This window comes from Nymphalis io, chromosome Z (assembly GCF_905147045.1).
Source record: "Nymphalis io chromosome Z, ilAglIoxx1.1, whole genome shotgun sequence".
In the NCBI taxonomy this organism is placed as follows: domain Eukaryota; kingdom Metazoa; phylum Arthropoda; class Insecta; order Lepidoptera; family Nymphalidae; genus Nymphalis; species Nymphalis io.
Genome location: NC_065918.1, coordinates 6,425,612 through 6,439,246, shown reverse-complemented (window position 1 = coordinate 6,439,246; position 13,635 = coordinate 6,425,612). Strand labels below are relative to the sequence as shown.

General features: G+C 31.0%; 1 protein-coding gene across 1 annotated transcript in view; it reads left to right on the top strand.

Annotated features, from left to right (window-relative positions):
• LOC126780578 (dendritic arbor reduction protein 1-like) overlaps positions 1-10,297 on the top strand; it is a 49,795-nt gene extending 39,498 nt beyond the window's left edge. The window contains exons 3-8 of the mRNA XM_050505175.1: positions 7,882-8,319; positions 8,572-8,676; positions 8,816-8,972; positions 9,280-9,339; positions 9,559-9,797; positions 9,885-10,297. Coding sequence (XP_050361132.1) covers positions 7,882-8,319; positions 8,572-8,676; positions 8,816-8,972; positions 9,280-9,339; positions 9,559-9,749 — 951 coding nt within the window. The 3' untranslated portion in view covers positions 9,750-9,797; positions 9,885-10,297. The remainder of the gene's footprint in view (positions 1-7,881; positions 8,320-8,571; positions 8,677-8,815; positions 8,973-9,279; positions 9,340-9,558; positions 9,798-9,884) is intronic.
• The last annotated feature ends 3,338 nt before the right edge of the window (positions 10,298-13,635 follow it).

The following is a 13,635-nucleotide window of genomic DNA, read 5'->3' as shown; positions in this document are numbered from 1 at the left end:
AACGGTGCCTTTGCCCCCCACTGCCCTCTCAGTACCCATTACTCCTATAAGCCGCGGGCCCCCTGCCCTCCTCCTCTATATCTGCCCGACCACCCCGCTCCCCATTCGACCAGGTGTAAAACTGCCCGGTCACGGAAGACAGACATGCAATGCGGCTAATATGTTTTTATTATTAAAGCTATACGTATTGCATCCCTCTGACACTAGGGGATGACCCATGAATATTTATGCGGTGATTTGTTTATGGCGCTTAACGTTTTCTGTGGTATGTTGATGTTAATATACGAACATTTTTATTACAAATAGTGATGAAAAGATACGTGCTAAAAGTCAAATACGTAAAGCGTATCACTTATATATATGCTACAGATATTTAAATTGTAAAGATTTAATATTTCAGTAGATTACCTAACCATAAAAGTAATTTATAAAGTAGTATGTTACATACAGTTCGGAATAGCGGATTCAAGATACGGCGCGTCAAGAATTACAATCCAGCATAGGAAGCATAGATCAAGATACAATCTAAGTAATCCGTCACATACATATATACTAATAAATAATCCATGAGGTATCAATGTACGACGTTACGTACATCGTTACGTTTAAAAATGTTAACTTTTATTATTCTCGTTATGTGCACATTACGTGTTGGTAAATAATAATAATTTGATATTAAGATTTTTATTCTAGAAACAACTTTTGAATTGCGTTATTCTATTTTATTAAACGTTTAACCTTATTGTAAAAAAATCAAGTACATGGTGGAATATTGGTAAATGAAATGATATCTGTCAAATAAATCATAATTATTTCATTCAAAAACTTATATTTCATTTCGTGCCAAAACAATATTGTGCGGTTATATCATTGTCGGTGAGTCAGGTGTTCTCTCAACGAAACAATCTTTGTAATATGTTGAAAGCTGATGAGTAATCAGTGATGTGCGAGTTATGTCAAGTTTAGTGCCGAGTTATCTTTATGCTTCTATCGTTGGAAAGTCCCGCTTCCTTCTTTATTACAGGATCTGATTGCCGATACGATAACCATGTTGCGAAGGGAATGTATCGCATTATAATAAAATTATGTACAATTCATTATTTCACATAAAAATAAACCTCATATCATATCTTAGATTGTGACTTGTTATTCTACACATAGACCATTTATTACAAAATTAATCCCAAATGAAGCTTTGTTGTAATTATTTACCATTATTCGTATTGCTGCTGATTCTATTTACTTGCTGATATTTTGCTGTTTTATTCGTAACTTTTTGTTGAACCACGACTTATTTAAAATCAAACAAATTAATTATTAAAAAAAACATATTCACTTGGAACACAAGAGATGTCATATTGAAATAACCGATATCTGAAAGTGGAAAATTAATTTACAATGTTTTATTACATACAAAATTTCATATGAACAGAACTTAAACAATCTACCGTACAGAGTCATGGGTGCTAACTAGTGTGGATAATATGAAGGTTCATACTGTGGAATGGATTGTGTCGTAATTGTTCGCGTGCTTTGCGGTTGGTCACTAAATGACGCTTTGGGAGCGCTCCCTGTAGCTTTGAAAATATTAAGTGAACTGTGACACGATAGATAGCATTGCATAAATTCGATTTCAATTGAAAAATATTCGATTTGTCGTCAGTAATTATATGTCTTGATAATCATTTCATTCGATTATTCATTTAATTATTCGTGCTATTCGAAAACGAAATATCGGTAAAAAGAATGTGAACTATAATATTGTCAATTACTATTTTTTCGATCGCTATACTTCCCACCCTCGACCCATCGTTTACCGAAAATTATGGGAAAAGCAAACATTACTCGAATTACAATGTCTTTTGCTATAGCCGTGTCAGGGGACTTAATGTGGAAATTATTTTATTAGTCTGACATGTTTGCGTTATGCTTCATTTAACTCTACTTCTGTTCGCTTTTTGTATTTTTTCGACCTCATTTTATAAATATTATTGCGTTTCGAAAGTAGATAGCTTAAAGTATTCACTATTCATGTATGAATGACTTTATGTGAATATTGTTTCAGAGATTTGAATTTTTGCATAAAACATAATAGAAGTAAGCGGAAAGTTTCCTAAGAGATCACAAAAACATGTGAACATTGTTTTACATTTTTTTTAAGCAGGAAATCAGAGCAGCTATTGGGTCACCTGATCATAAATCGTCAGTTATGTATAATGATGTACATGTAAGAAGTAAACGAAACAACAATAGAGTTTAAATATTATGTCATTAGTGCGTATAATTAAACTCACCTTTTAAATAAAAGAAGCAAATTTCAGTTTGGTAGTAATTACATTTCAGATGATCTGATGAGTAATCGTTTGAGCTTGCATAAGCCCATACAGCCTATAAAAGAATAGTTATTTATGCCAAAGTGAAAAGAGTAAATTGTGAAACGTAAACTGAAGACTTTCAGTTTTGCTCGTCAACTTCAACATTTTGTTTGAGTAATGTAATATTTAAAACTATTAAAAATCCATAATAACAAGCAACTGTTAGTAATAAATACTATTTGTCCCTTGTTGACTTACATTTAATCACTGTAATTAAATCCGTATGAAACGATATATGAAAGCTTACCACAATGCTTGATTGAATACAGCTTGCGCTTATTATCAATGTTTGCTCCATTGGATTTTTTTCCCTGTCAACAAAAGTAACCATATATCTTTATTTATGTGTTTATAAAATATCGTAAAATGTTTTACAGACATTTTAAGCATCTATAAGAGGTGTTTTCATAGGTAGAAGGCCCCTTTTCTAGTGGGCGGCGTTTAATATCGATCGATGTACGCCCTGACCGCCGCCCGCCTTGTATACTTTTTCAGGACAGAAAATAACTCAACTGTTAAGTCTTAAAATACGATAAATAATTATATATTTATTTATTTAATTGTATTTATTGTTGTACATAAATCATATATATAAGCATTTCCATCGATGAGTATTTTATTTCAGTTGGTACTTAATTATGTAACTGTAACATTGTACTAAATTTTACAAAATTAGGACGATTAGTTAAACGAATGAATTGCCGCTACAAGACGAGTTCAGTTCATTGACCTTTGTCAACAATGAGAAATTCCTAACATTACTTGTTATTTTACAGTCTGTAACACTACTGATCAAATGCTTCCTCTTCCTTTGAGGAGCTTAGAGGTTACTCCACCACGAATAGGCTCACCCGATACCTAGCTGTATTAGTTTTGATATTAAAAGATATTAAATTGAAAGAATTAGAGATAAAGTTAAAAAAAAACCCTCGCTCTCATTCTATATTTAAATAATTGTGCTTAAAGCAAAAGCTTAAATCGACTATATTTCAATATTGTTGAAAATAACTATTCTATACGTATAAAAACTACGATTTATTATATATTTTATTATATATATATATAGAATAATAGATTACCTACCTACCCACTAATAGCGAAGGTATTTATTAATTTTGTTTGTAAATTTTACTTTGTGACTTTGTATTTAGTTTAAAATGTAGACTCACGAATGCAACATGTACTGAAGAATGAGTTAGCGTGGGTGTCCACTTGAATTATGGAAATGGAGCGTCGGCACGAGCCAACGTGCTGTTCAAACAATGCCGTAACGGGATGGTATGGCAAATTTAATTCCTTACGAGAACATATCATCAAAAAGGTCACATGCATAAGGATGATAATAACTACAAAGCTCCGTCTATTATTATATATTCCATAATCGGCGTTGAAGCCAGATCTTAGGGATGAAAATCAATTATATTTTTTCATTTGTGTCAAATCCCTTATGCTTAGTTTTGAGAAACCGTTGAAAGATGACTTGGGCATGCATCTTGCATAAAAAAATGTATATTTTAGTTGAGTATAAAATGCTGATCATCTATACCTCCAGCTTTGTAACTTATAAGATGTTATGCTAATAGCTATTTGTTTAAATAATTTATTTTTAAATGATTACCTAGTACATGTATTATTCCGTTATTATATGTAAAATAATAATTTGAGATGAATTTGACTGTTACAATGCGATTACATTCACTTGAGATACAAAATCAACGTAGCTTAGCAACAAGCCCGACCAGTTAATATGTATCAACTATTTTCCGAGATAGACCAACAACAGCAGGCATTTATAAAAGCGAGAGAAAATTGCTTTCATATATTGCGACGCGTCACGCGAACCATCTCTGATTGGTGGACAAACGTAGAAAAGGCAGCGGAAACTCAGAAAGCTTTTTGTTCACGATAAGCGTTTTAATTCTATTTTTTGCTGTCGCTAATTGGAACTCAGCGGGTATACCCCACCAACTTTAAGCGCTCAGAGTGCTTTAGAGAGTATTCAGTAAACAAAAAGTATTATAAAACTTCATAGATGTGTTCAGTGGCATATTGCCAAAGGGGCTGGGCCGGCAGGTTGAAGAGCCAGCAGCCTAAGCCCCTTTCATAATCATTAACCATTTAATGTTACTTTTTGATTTGACTATTCTAAAGGGACAAGAATAAATCTACCTAATTAGCGTCACACATGTACTCTAAAACTCATTAATAATTAATGAATAATTAACAATACAATATATTACACTATTGAACCTACATATATACTTATTACTTACCAACTAAGATACAAAAATCTTTAATAAAAATGTGTGTACAACTATGTAACATAAAATACGTTTTTACAGTACAGTTGTAAAATTTTAATCCAATAACACAATCAACACAATTTGAATGACGACATAAAAAAACGACTTAATTTTATAATATGAACAAAAAAGCGTAAAAGTGATGCATAAATTGTCATAAAAAATAGATGTACAAAATACCTACTGCTTTTGTCAATGCAAAAAGCTTGCAAACCTTTTTTATTGCCTGCCGAAAAACGTTTTTTTTCTTTTAAGGGTTTTATCTGTTTTTTATTAGTTTGCTTTACAGTTTTGAATATTATTTTTAAATTAATTAAAATAGCACTTTTTTAAAGTTTAAACAATATTATTTTGAAAACTTATTATTTAATATAAAGTAATAAATAAAGTAATGATTATGAAGTACGAAAGACTTCAAGCCAAAATAATTTTGGATCAGTCGAATCAAACGCAAATAAGCGTTTAACTATAAAATGGTAAATGAAAAAAATGTAAATAATTTCAAATACAAGGAGGTAAAAACTACGCAAATCTGATAAAACCAATATATCTAACATTTTAGCAAGTAACGGTCGATAATTCTTCAACTTCATTTAATTTACATTTTAGTCTCATAAATTCGATAAAAGCTACATAAAATTTAAGATTAACTATGTATTTTCACCAAAACATGGATTCCTATTCTGAGTTATCATCAAATATAAAAAGATAAATTGGATTTTGATAAAGAAAAATATATGAATAACTAACGTATTGATAGTAAATAAAAACATGTATGTACTTTGTATATTACGAGTTTAATCATATCATCGCTATTGGATGGGCTGAGCGGAGGCGTCGGCGTCGTCTGAATCGTCACTTCGCGTTACTACGTTGATTACAAAAAAGATTAATACGTCAGCCGTCATTATCTTTATACCAACCAATCATATTGTACATACTACGATTACTTAAATCTGAATCTATTAATACGCGGGTTAAGTTACTTTTTATCTACTCAATTTCTATTACATCAACTTTCCACCTGTTATAAGCTTTAAAATGAGTCTTTTATTATTATATACTAGCTACTGGTCTCGACATGGCATGGGTAGAATATTTATATTCAAGGACAAAAGTTCAAATAAAATCTCTCGTGTTTTTGTGCTAGGGACCTTCTCGGGCGTATGTAGAGCAACCCAACAAAGTTTCATCACGGTCGGATGAATGGCTTAGGAACGCAAAGAGAACAAACGTACAAATATAAATTTTTATTTATTAGAAAGAAAAAAAAAGAAATAAAAAATGTTAGAGTTACTTTAGAATAGTATATTTCAATTTTAAAAAACATGACGATAAACTAAAAACACCTTTAGAATCTTTCGAAGAACTCGAGTAATCGAATAAAGAAAATCTCTATTTCGAGATTGTACAATGAACTTATTTACATTCGTATGACTTTTAGGTAAATTATTATTACAGAAATTAATATAAGCTTTTACTTTTAGAAAATAGGCTAAGCGATGCAGGTTAAACAGAAAACTGCTTAAGGCAAAGATGAAGAAACATATTCTAGACTGTCTCTTTCGATTACGTATTGAACTGTTTATTGTTAAAAAGTATGTTTATATCACTGCAACTCATAAATTATACAAAAGTAGCTAAATCAAAATGGCTATATCTATAATTAAATTTTTTTAAATTATTTATATTCATTAAAATATATCGCATGAAAATATAAATTTTAATATATAATTGATGGTAAATATGATTAATTATAAATAAGGCATCCAAAAAGATTCGTGTATTTATCAAAGCTAGTGTTACAAAGGCCCAGGGCGATCTGTAACACATCTACTAATCTATGTTGCAATTGCCTAAGCTCGTCTAGCCGTGGTGGAGGAGACGTTGGCGCAATCATTTCGATCCGCAAAGGTCAAAGAAGGAATTTGCGCGGTCCGGCACGCTTGCGACACCACTCTGTACGAAGGAGGTTCCACTGCGCAAAGGGTTACCGATCTAAATTGAGCCGGAGCAGGTTGATCTGATATTTGCTCAATAATCGTTTCAAATTGAGCGGCATTTTGCGATGCCTTAGTTGTTTATTAGGAATCGTACATACTGTTTAATGGCGATTTAACGATAGTTCCATTATGGTCAATATCAAACTGATTTCTCAGAATCATCCATACTAATTTATTTAAAGAAAATGAAACAAATGTCGTTAATACTGACAAAATTGGATTTTGCGTGGACATATACACAAAATAAAAAAGTTAGAAGTTAACGAAAATCCCATACAAAGATGGCAGTTTATAAAAGCAATTCTTAAGACGCGCCTCATCACCTGCGTCTTCACGTGGGCGCACTACATTGTATGCTAATGGGTATTGGCTGGTCCGTCCACACTGCGACTGAGAGAAATTGAACACGAGCCATTATTGTATCATCATTTCTCCAATATTTCTTAACCATCTTAATTTAACCTAATAAACTGCTAATATGACGGTGGACGTGATAGTCAATATAACAAAAATTAACATTTAACATTACATTGCTTACCCCACACATTTAAGAAAACCATTAATATAAATATCGAGGTGAATAACTGTTTTGATGGCAAGACGTCAACACGTAGCCGCAAAACTTGTTCTCAATGTAATAGAAAACTGATAAACGTTAGTTTTTCAATGTAACCAGACATACGAGTCAATTAAATAAAAAGTTTGAAATTAAATAATAACATATGGTAATCTATCACAATGAATATTTATTGCATAAAAAAATAAAGATTTCTAGATCTTAAAAGTACAAATCAAAATCACAGTATTTACAATCAGAACAATATCTTTGTTAACAATCTGTGCCTCAAGAGCAAGCATAAAAGTCAAAGCTGTCCTTTTCAAAAACACGGCCTCATGGGATTGCTCTTAGCGATCAAAGGATTTGCATTATAAATTTCTCGGCGCATTTCTTGGAATAAATCAAATACAATGTACAATTGCTATAAATATTAAATCATTTGAATTAATTATTTATTTTATTTTCTATATCATGAATATAAATGGTGTTAGTTATTTAATTTAAAGTATGCGTAATTATATAAAAATTGAAAAATATACTTTAAAACAGTATGCCTAAAATTCATCGCAATATTGTTAAAGACAAAGATTTCTTACTAAATGTTAATGTTTATAATGATGTATCTCTCAATTCTTCTACAGACATCTGAGCTGGAGTCGCTGCTTTATAAGCAAGAGGGCGCTTCACTTGCGCCCGCCCACATGGACCTATTCGACGGAGGAACAACTTCGCGCGACGATGCCTTCCTTCGCCCCGCTCTCTGGGAGGACATCGCCTCTTCCATCAGAAATATTGACCCTGAGAATGCAAATATGCTGGCTCCGCTTGGAGCTACCCATGTTAAGCTCGAAGCTGATGATGCACTCCTCGAAGAATGCGCTACACCTCTACTCAGTCCGCTGGAGATCAAGACGGAAAGGCTTTGCGCACCACCTACATATGCCCATCCACAGCCTCCTCAGCATCAGCCAATGCAACAGCCAGCAACGTCTTTTTCAAAATATCCGTCGAGACTAGTCTATATGTCTCCACTGACTCCACCTGGTTCGGATCAGGGTAGTCCCGGAAATACAATGCAGGTAATTATACACGATACATTAGGCGTTAACGCTTTGCGATTGCTAGCGACTATTTGATGGTACCATCTCATGCAAGCGACTGTTTTGTATATATATTTTTGCTTAATTGATTGTTGACGTAAACATCTTGAGAAAAATAAAAACATTTTAACGTAAAGACGAAATAAGATAAATAAGTTACTTTAATTTTAATTTGCAGTCTTTTTAAATTCAAAATAATATCGTACATGTCAGATATAATTAAAATTACAGGGTGGACCGCGCCGAACACCACCGCCACCATACCACCCTCCGCCGCTACTTCGCGCGCCCCACGTACCTCCGCATCCAGTACCACAAACCCATCACCATCCTCAGGTAGAAAAACTGAGTAAACACCCAATGTGGATATATTTTTTGTTTCGTTTAATTTTGATAGTTTAAAAAAAGGAAAGTATCACTCAATTTACTGAGTATTTATAGACTAATACCTATTAATATAAAAAAAAATCGTTAGGCCTTACAACAACCTTTACAAATGCCGCCTGTACCTGCGCCTGCGCCACACCAGCATGCAGCTGCGCATCCTCGACTTACGCCTCCTTCTGTTAAATACAACAGACGAAATAATCCAGAACTGGAGAAAAGAAGAGTGCATCACTGTGATTTCATAGGTATATAATCATTTAAGCATTCGGAATTAATAAAGTAAATTCAAACTTTTAACAACTTAAATATAAGTTCCATTAAATTTAATTTATCGTAATTATATACATGAAAAATAATGTATTAAGTACATTTGGTACTTTATATATAAAAAAATTAAATTTAATGCGACAATCTCAAAAACTTTTTGCATGAGATAGCCCATTTGTTGAAAAAGTTAGAATATAAAAAATCTGACTACGATCAAAGGGGATGGAGCAAAGACGTGAACGTGGAAGTTGCTGGTAATAATAATGAAAATTTTAAAATTTTCAGGTTGCACAAAGGTTTACACAAAAAGTTCACACCTTAAGGCTCACCAGCGAATACATACAGGTAATGCGAGGGTTCCATAGTATTTAAAGATTAAAATGCGTTGCGATTACTAAATGCACCGCATCGGCGAATATAATTATCAATGTAATAACATATTATCGTATTGTATTATTGTCGTTATATTAACTAACTTCACAAACAATCAGTTACATGCAAAGCGACTGCCCATTGCGTTCCTATAAATTGTTATATAAGTGTTAAGTATTTGTATTTTCATAGGAGAGAAACCTTACACTTGTCAATGGCCGGAGTGCGAATGGAGATTCGCGCGGTCGGACGAGCTCACTCGCCACTATCGTAAGCACACGGGCGCTAAACCATTCAAATGCGCTGTGTGCGAGCGGTCTTTCGCCCGGTCTGATCACCTTGCGTTGCACATGAAACGTCATCTGCCCAAAACTTCTAAATGACACCCGAGGAGAGGCGCGGACCAGACATCCACGCCTCACACTGCTCAAGTATGTATTTTTTTATTTTATTTCTAAAATATATTATAATTTGTTAATACATTGAAAGTGATGATTACAGTATTTTTTGCGTTTCAGGAAGAGAGCAGTGATAACCTCTTTTTAGAGTGCGATCTGGAGACAAACCTAATGGACACATTCTACAGCGTGCTGTGACTTCGCACCTGGAGTGGTAACCACGACAACAATACGTAAATTGTATGCTAAAGCGAAGCTAAAGATAAACCTATAGTTTTAACTGTAACGTATAAAACAATAATCCAAAAAACGCAAACTGTACATTCACACGTGACGCATGATATTAATATTAGAGAATAAAACAAAATTTCGTATTAAACAATAATTCGAAATTGTGTACCGTAGTGTGACAGTTAACCTTAATAGAAATTACTTATATGATTAAAAAACAATAGGTACAATCATTACCAAGGAAATCGCTTTACATATCTACATACTTTATTTTTATTGTAAATTGTTAGTAGAGTCATCTATTGAACAACCCAAATTATGTTTTATAAGGTATTTTATAAATATTTATGTACATTAGAAATGACAATTATTTTTAGTAAAGCGGAATGTTTTGTGACACCTTGTTATAGAAGTAAATAACAAGACGAAATATTTATGTTACAAGAAGCATAGTCAAAATTCATCGCATTGTAATCATTTTGTAAAAATCAAATCAAATTATCAAAGTACTTCATAGATTTTGATAAATATTTAAGACTCTAATTTTCTCGTAGTTTAAATGAAAATGAAAAAGCAGTTTCATGAACTTGACATTCAATATTAAAATTACAGTTTAGAGGTTGCTATTGTAGTATAGTATAAATTAAATCTATTATATCTCTCACAAATAAAGCGTATTGAAATTTGCTCAGTGTTAATACAAGGGGTCACAAATATACTGCGTTGTAAAAGCTCTAAGTATTCATTAGATATGATTAATTTATTGTAAGATTAATTAATATTAAGAAAGCAAGGAATATCCAAGATATTATAGATATTTTTATGTTATAATTTTTAAAAATACTAGAATTAAGAGATAGTGGTTACTTTTAATTTTACTGAAGCGTTGTCGGATCTTACGACCTGAGTTTTATTAGCAAAAAGTGAACAAAATACAAAGCGATTATAATCTATCATTTAAATCAGATTTATATACAAAAAAACCTTTTACAGATTTAAAACCATTTGGAAAACATGACTGGAAATAATATATATTTTTATTTTTATTTTTTCCTCCGAAAATGGTGATCCTGATGATTTCATCAGAAAACGTCAAAAAAATCAGTAACAGTCTGGTCTTTAATTGACACTAGCCATTTTATTCTTCCCGTTTATCATAGAATGGACACAAAATTTCATTAAAAAAATATTCGACATTTCGAATATAGCAAAATTTAAATAAAGTAGGTACGCTCGAGGCCAAGTTTCCTTTGTGGACTCAATTTTCGAATATTATTTCTGATTGATGACTTACCTTATAGAATAACTCCTGTGAAAATTTTCTAGACTCACCGGCTTAGACCAGGATTGATAGTTAGCCGGTGTTTTATGAAGTTTTAATGTTTTGCGTAAAAAAATTGTTAATTTCATGAAACAGGATCTAATTGTTTTTAAGAATCTAGAATGAAGTCGTAGGTACTCGTATGTTGTATGAGTGTAAACAAATGCTTTTGATAAAACAGTTTCTAGTAATTTGAGACGATGAAAACTCGTATTATTTATTCAGAAAGTCGCATTATCCATATTATATATAAAACAATTCAGGTCGTTTTATTCGAACACGCAGCTACACACTTTCTAGTCTCGATTTATAACAATTTTTGTTATTTTATATGCACGTACATAATAACAATCATATTATCTGTCAAACATTCTTTCGCAGTTCGTATGAAAACACATAGATCGCTTTTTAATACGCACTTTTTTATCTTTAAAATTATTAAATTTTAATAAATATAAATAAAATACATGCTTTAGTATTTTAGGATTAATATTTGTACTTATCAATGAACTAGCCTTATTGCATCCGTCCACAGGAACAATTTTATATATATACCTACTCAAATGTAAAAAATGTTTTGATAGTGCTTTTTAAACCTGATCAACCCACAAGAAAACGATATTTTTACCCGATTACGAAGAAAGAAATAGGTTAAATTGTAATTTTGTTGTAAATGCTTAGATTAAGCATCACACGCAAATAAAATCTCTTCGTACGCACCTAACATTATTTTGAATTGTATTATTCTACATAAAAAAAAGTTCTAATCTAAATCCAACATTTGTACTGAGCTGACTAGTCAAATACATAGAAAGTTTAAACGTATAAATAAAAAAATAAACCTTAAACTTATTACATTATGAATGATATATTTATAAATTTCCTATTTCCGTGATCGGGTTAAAAGTTGTCTTAACTTGAAATATAGTTGTATAAATAAAACTTTGTCGCAATTGCCATCACATATAGTCACTAGTTGTGCTAATGTAAGTGCCTACTTATTGTTAATAAAAATCTTAAAATTATTGTAGTAATAAATGTATTAAATAATGGCTTCGCAAATTTTTGCTATTTCATCGTTTTGTTTTTATAATTATTATTCGTTATCTTGACTGATTAGTAGAACGTAAATTCTGTTTAATTTTATCACTAATTTCTAAACAGAATATATGATGAGTATTTTCCTTTACTTGCACCTTACTAAGCCATAAAAGCTATTAAATAATACGCAAATAAGCGATATTAAATTATATCTTGCCACTTTTCTTTGCATTTAGTATGTTGTAAATTTCTATACTTTAATAATAATATCTTTGTAAATTTGAATATAAGCTCTATTTAGGAAAGAACCACTTTGAAGAAATTGCCATTAATAAAAAATAATCAAACATTATGCTTAAGATTTTATTTTATACTACATAAATGAAAATATATACCTATCTGTACTTTACGATCCAAAGTTTTATATAAAATAAATATATTATTGTGTCCTGTATAAATTTAACTGTATCTGAATAACCGTTTATTAACATAAGCAAATTCTACCAGCAACGCAGTAAATTTACCTACAGACAGTTTATATAATTTTCTTCATGGATCACAATCTTCTATTTATTAAAATTTGTCCATTATTTCTTAACAATTATGTTTTTCTTAACAAAAGTTATTACATATATTATTATTGCCTATATTAAAAATATAGGCATATTTAAAAATAAACCACAAAATAGAAATTCATTAGATATTACGTTTTGTTTTACATCTTGTCTCTCATTATGTATATTAGGGTTCCATGGTTTCTACATATTTGGTGACACTTCTACTTATTTTCAAAGTAGATAGAATTGTTGCTTTTAATAACTGTTAATAAATATATTAAATACAATCTTTTAACAGTTATAAGCTAATAGACCGCACTAAATTAATTTGCATTTATTTTGTAATTTTCAACTTTTTATAAAATACAGAAATACTATTGTACGGAAACTTCCTTGTCCTAGTCTTATTCAAATTTTTAATTATATAACACCTACCTAATAATATTGGACAATTTTATCCACCATAACTATGATAATAATGACTTTAATTGGCAAATGTTATATATTTTACTACTGAAATTTATTTCTAAAGTAGAATTTGCTTTAATCGTGTCATCATGATTATTATGATATATATATGCAAATATTCTTACTCAAATTTCAATATCAATTTATATTTTATTTAAATACAACTGCGAAAAAGCCGAATATCAGTCATTGTCTTTATCCTGTTATTTTAAATAGAGATTTATAAAACTTATCTAAAGCAAGTAGATTCTTA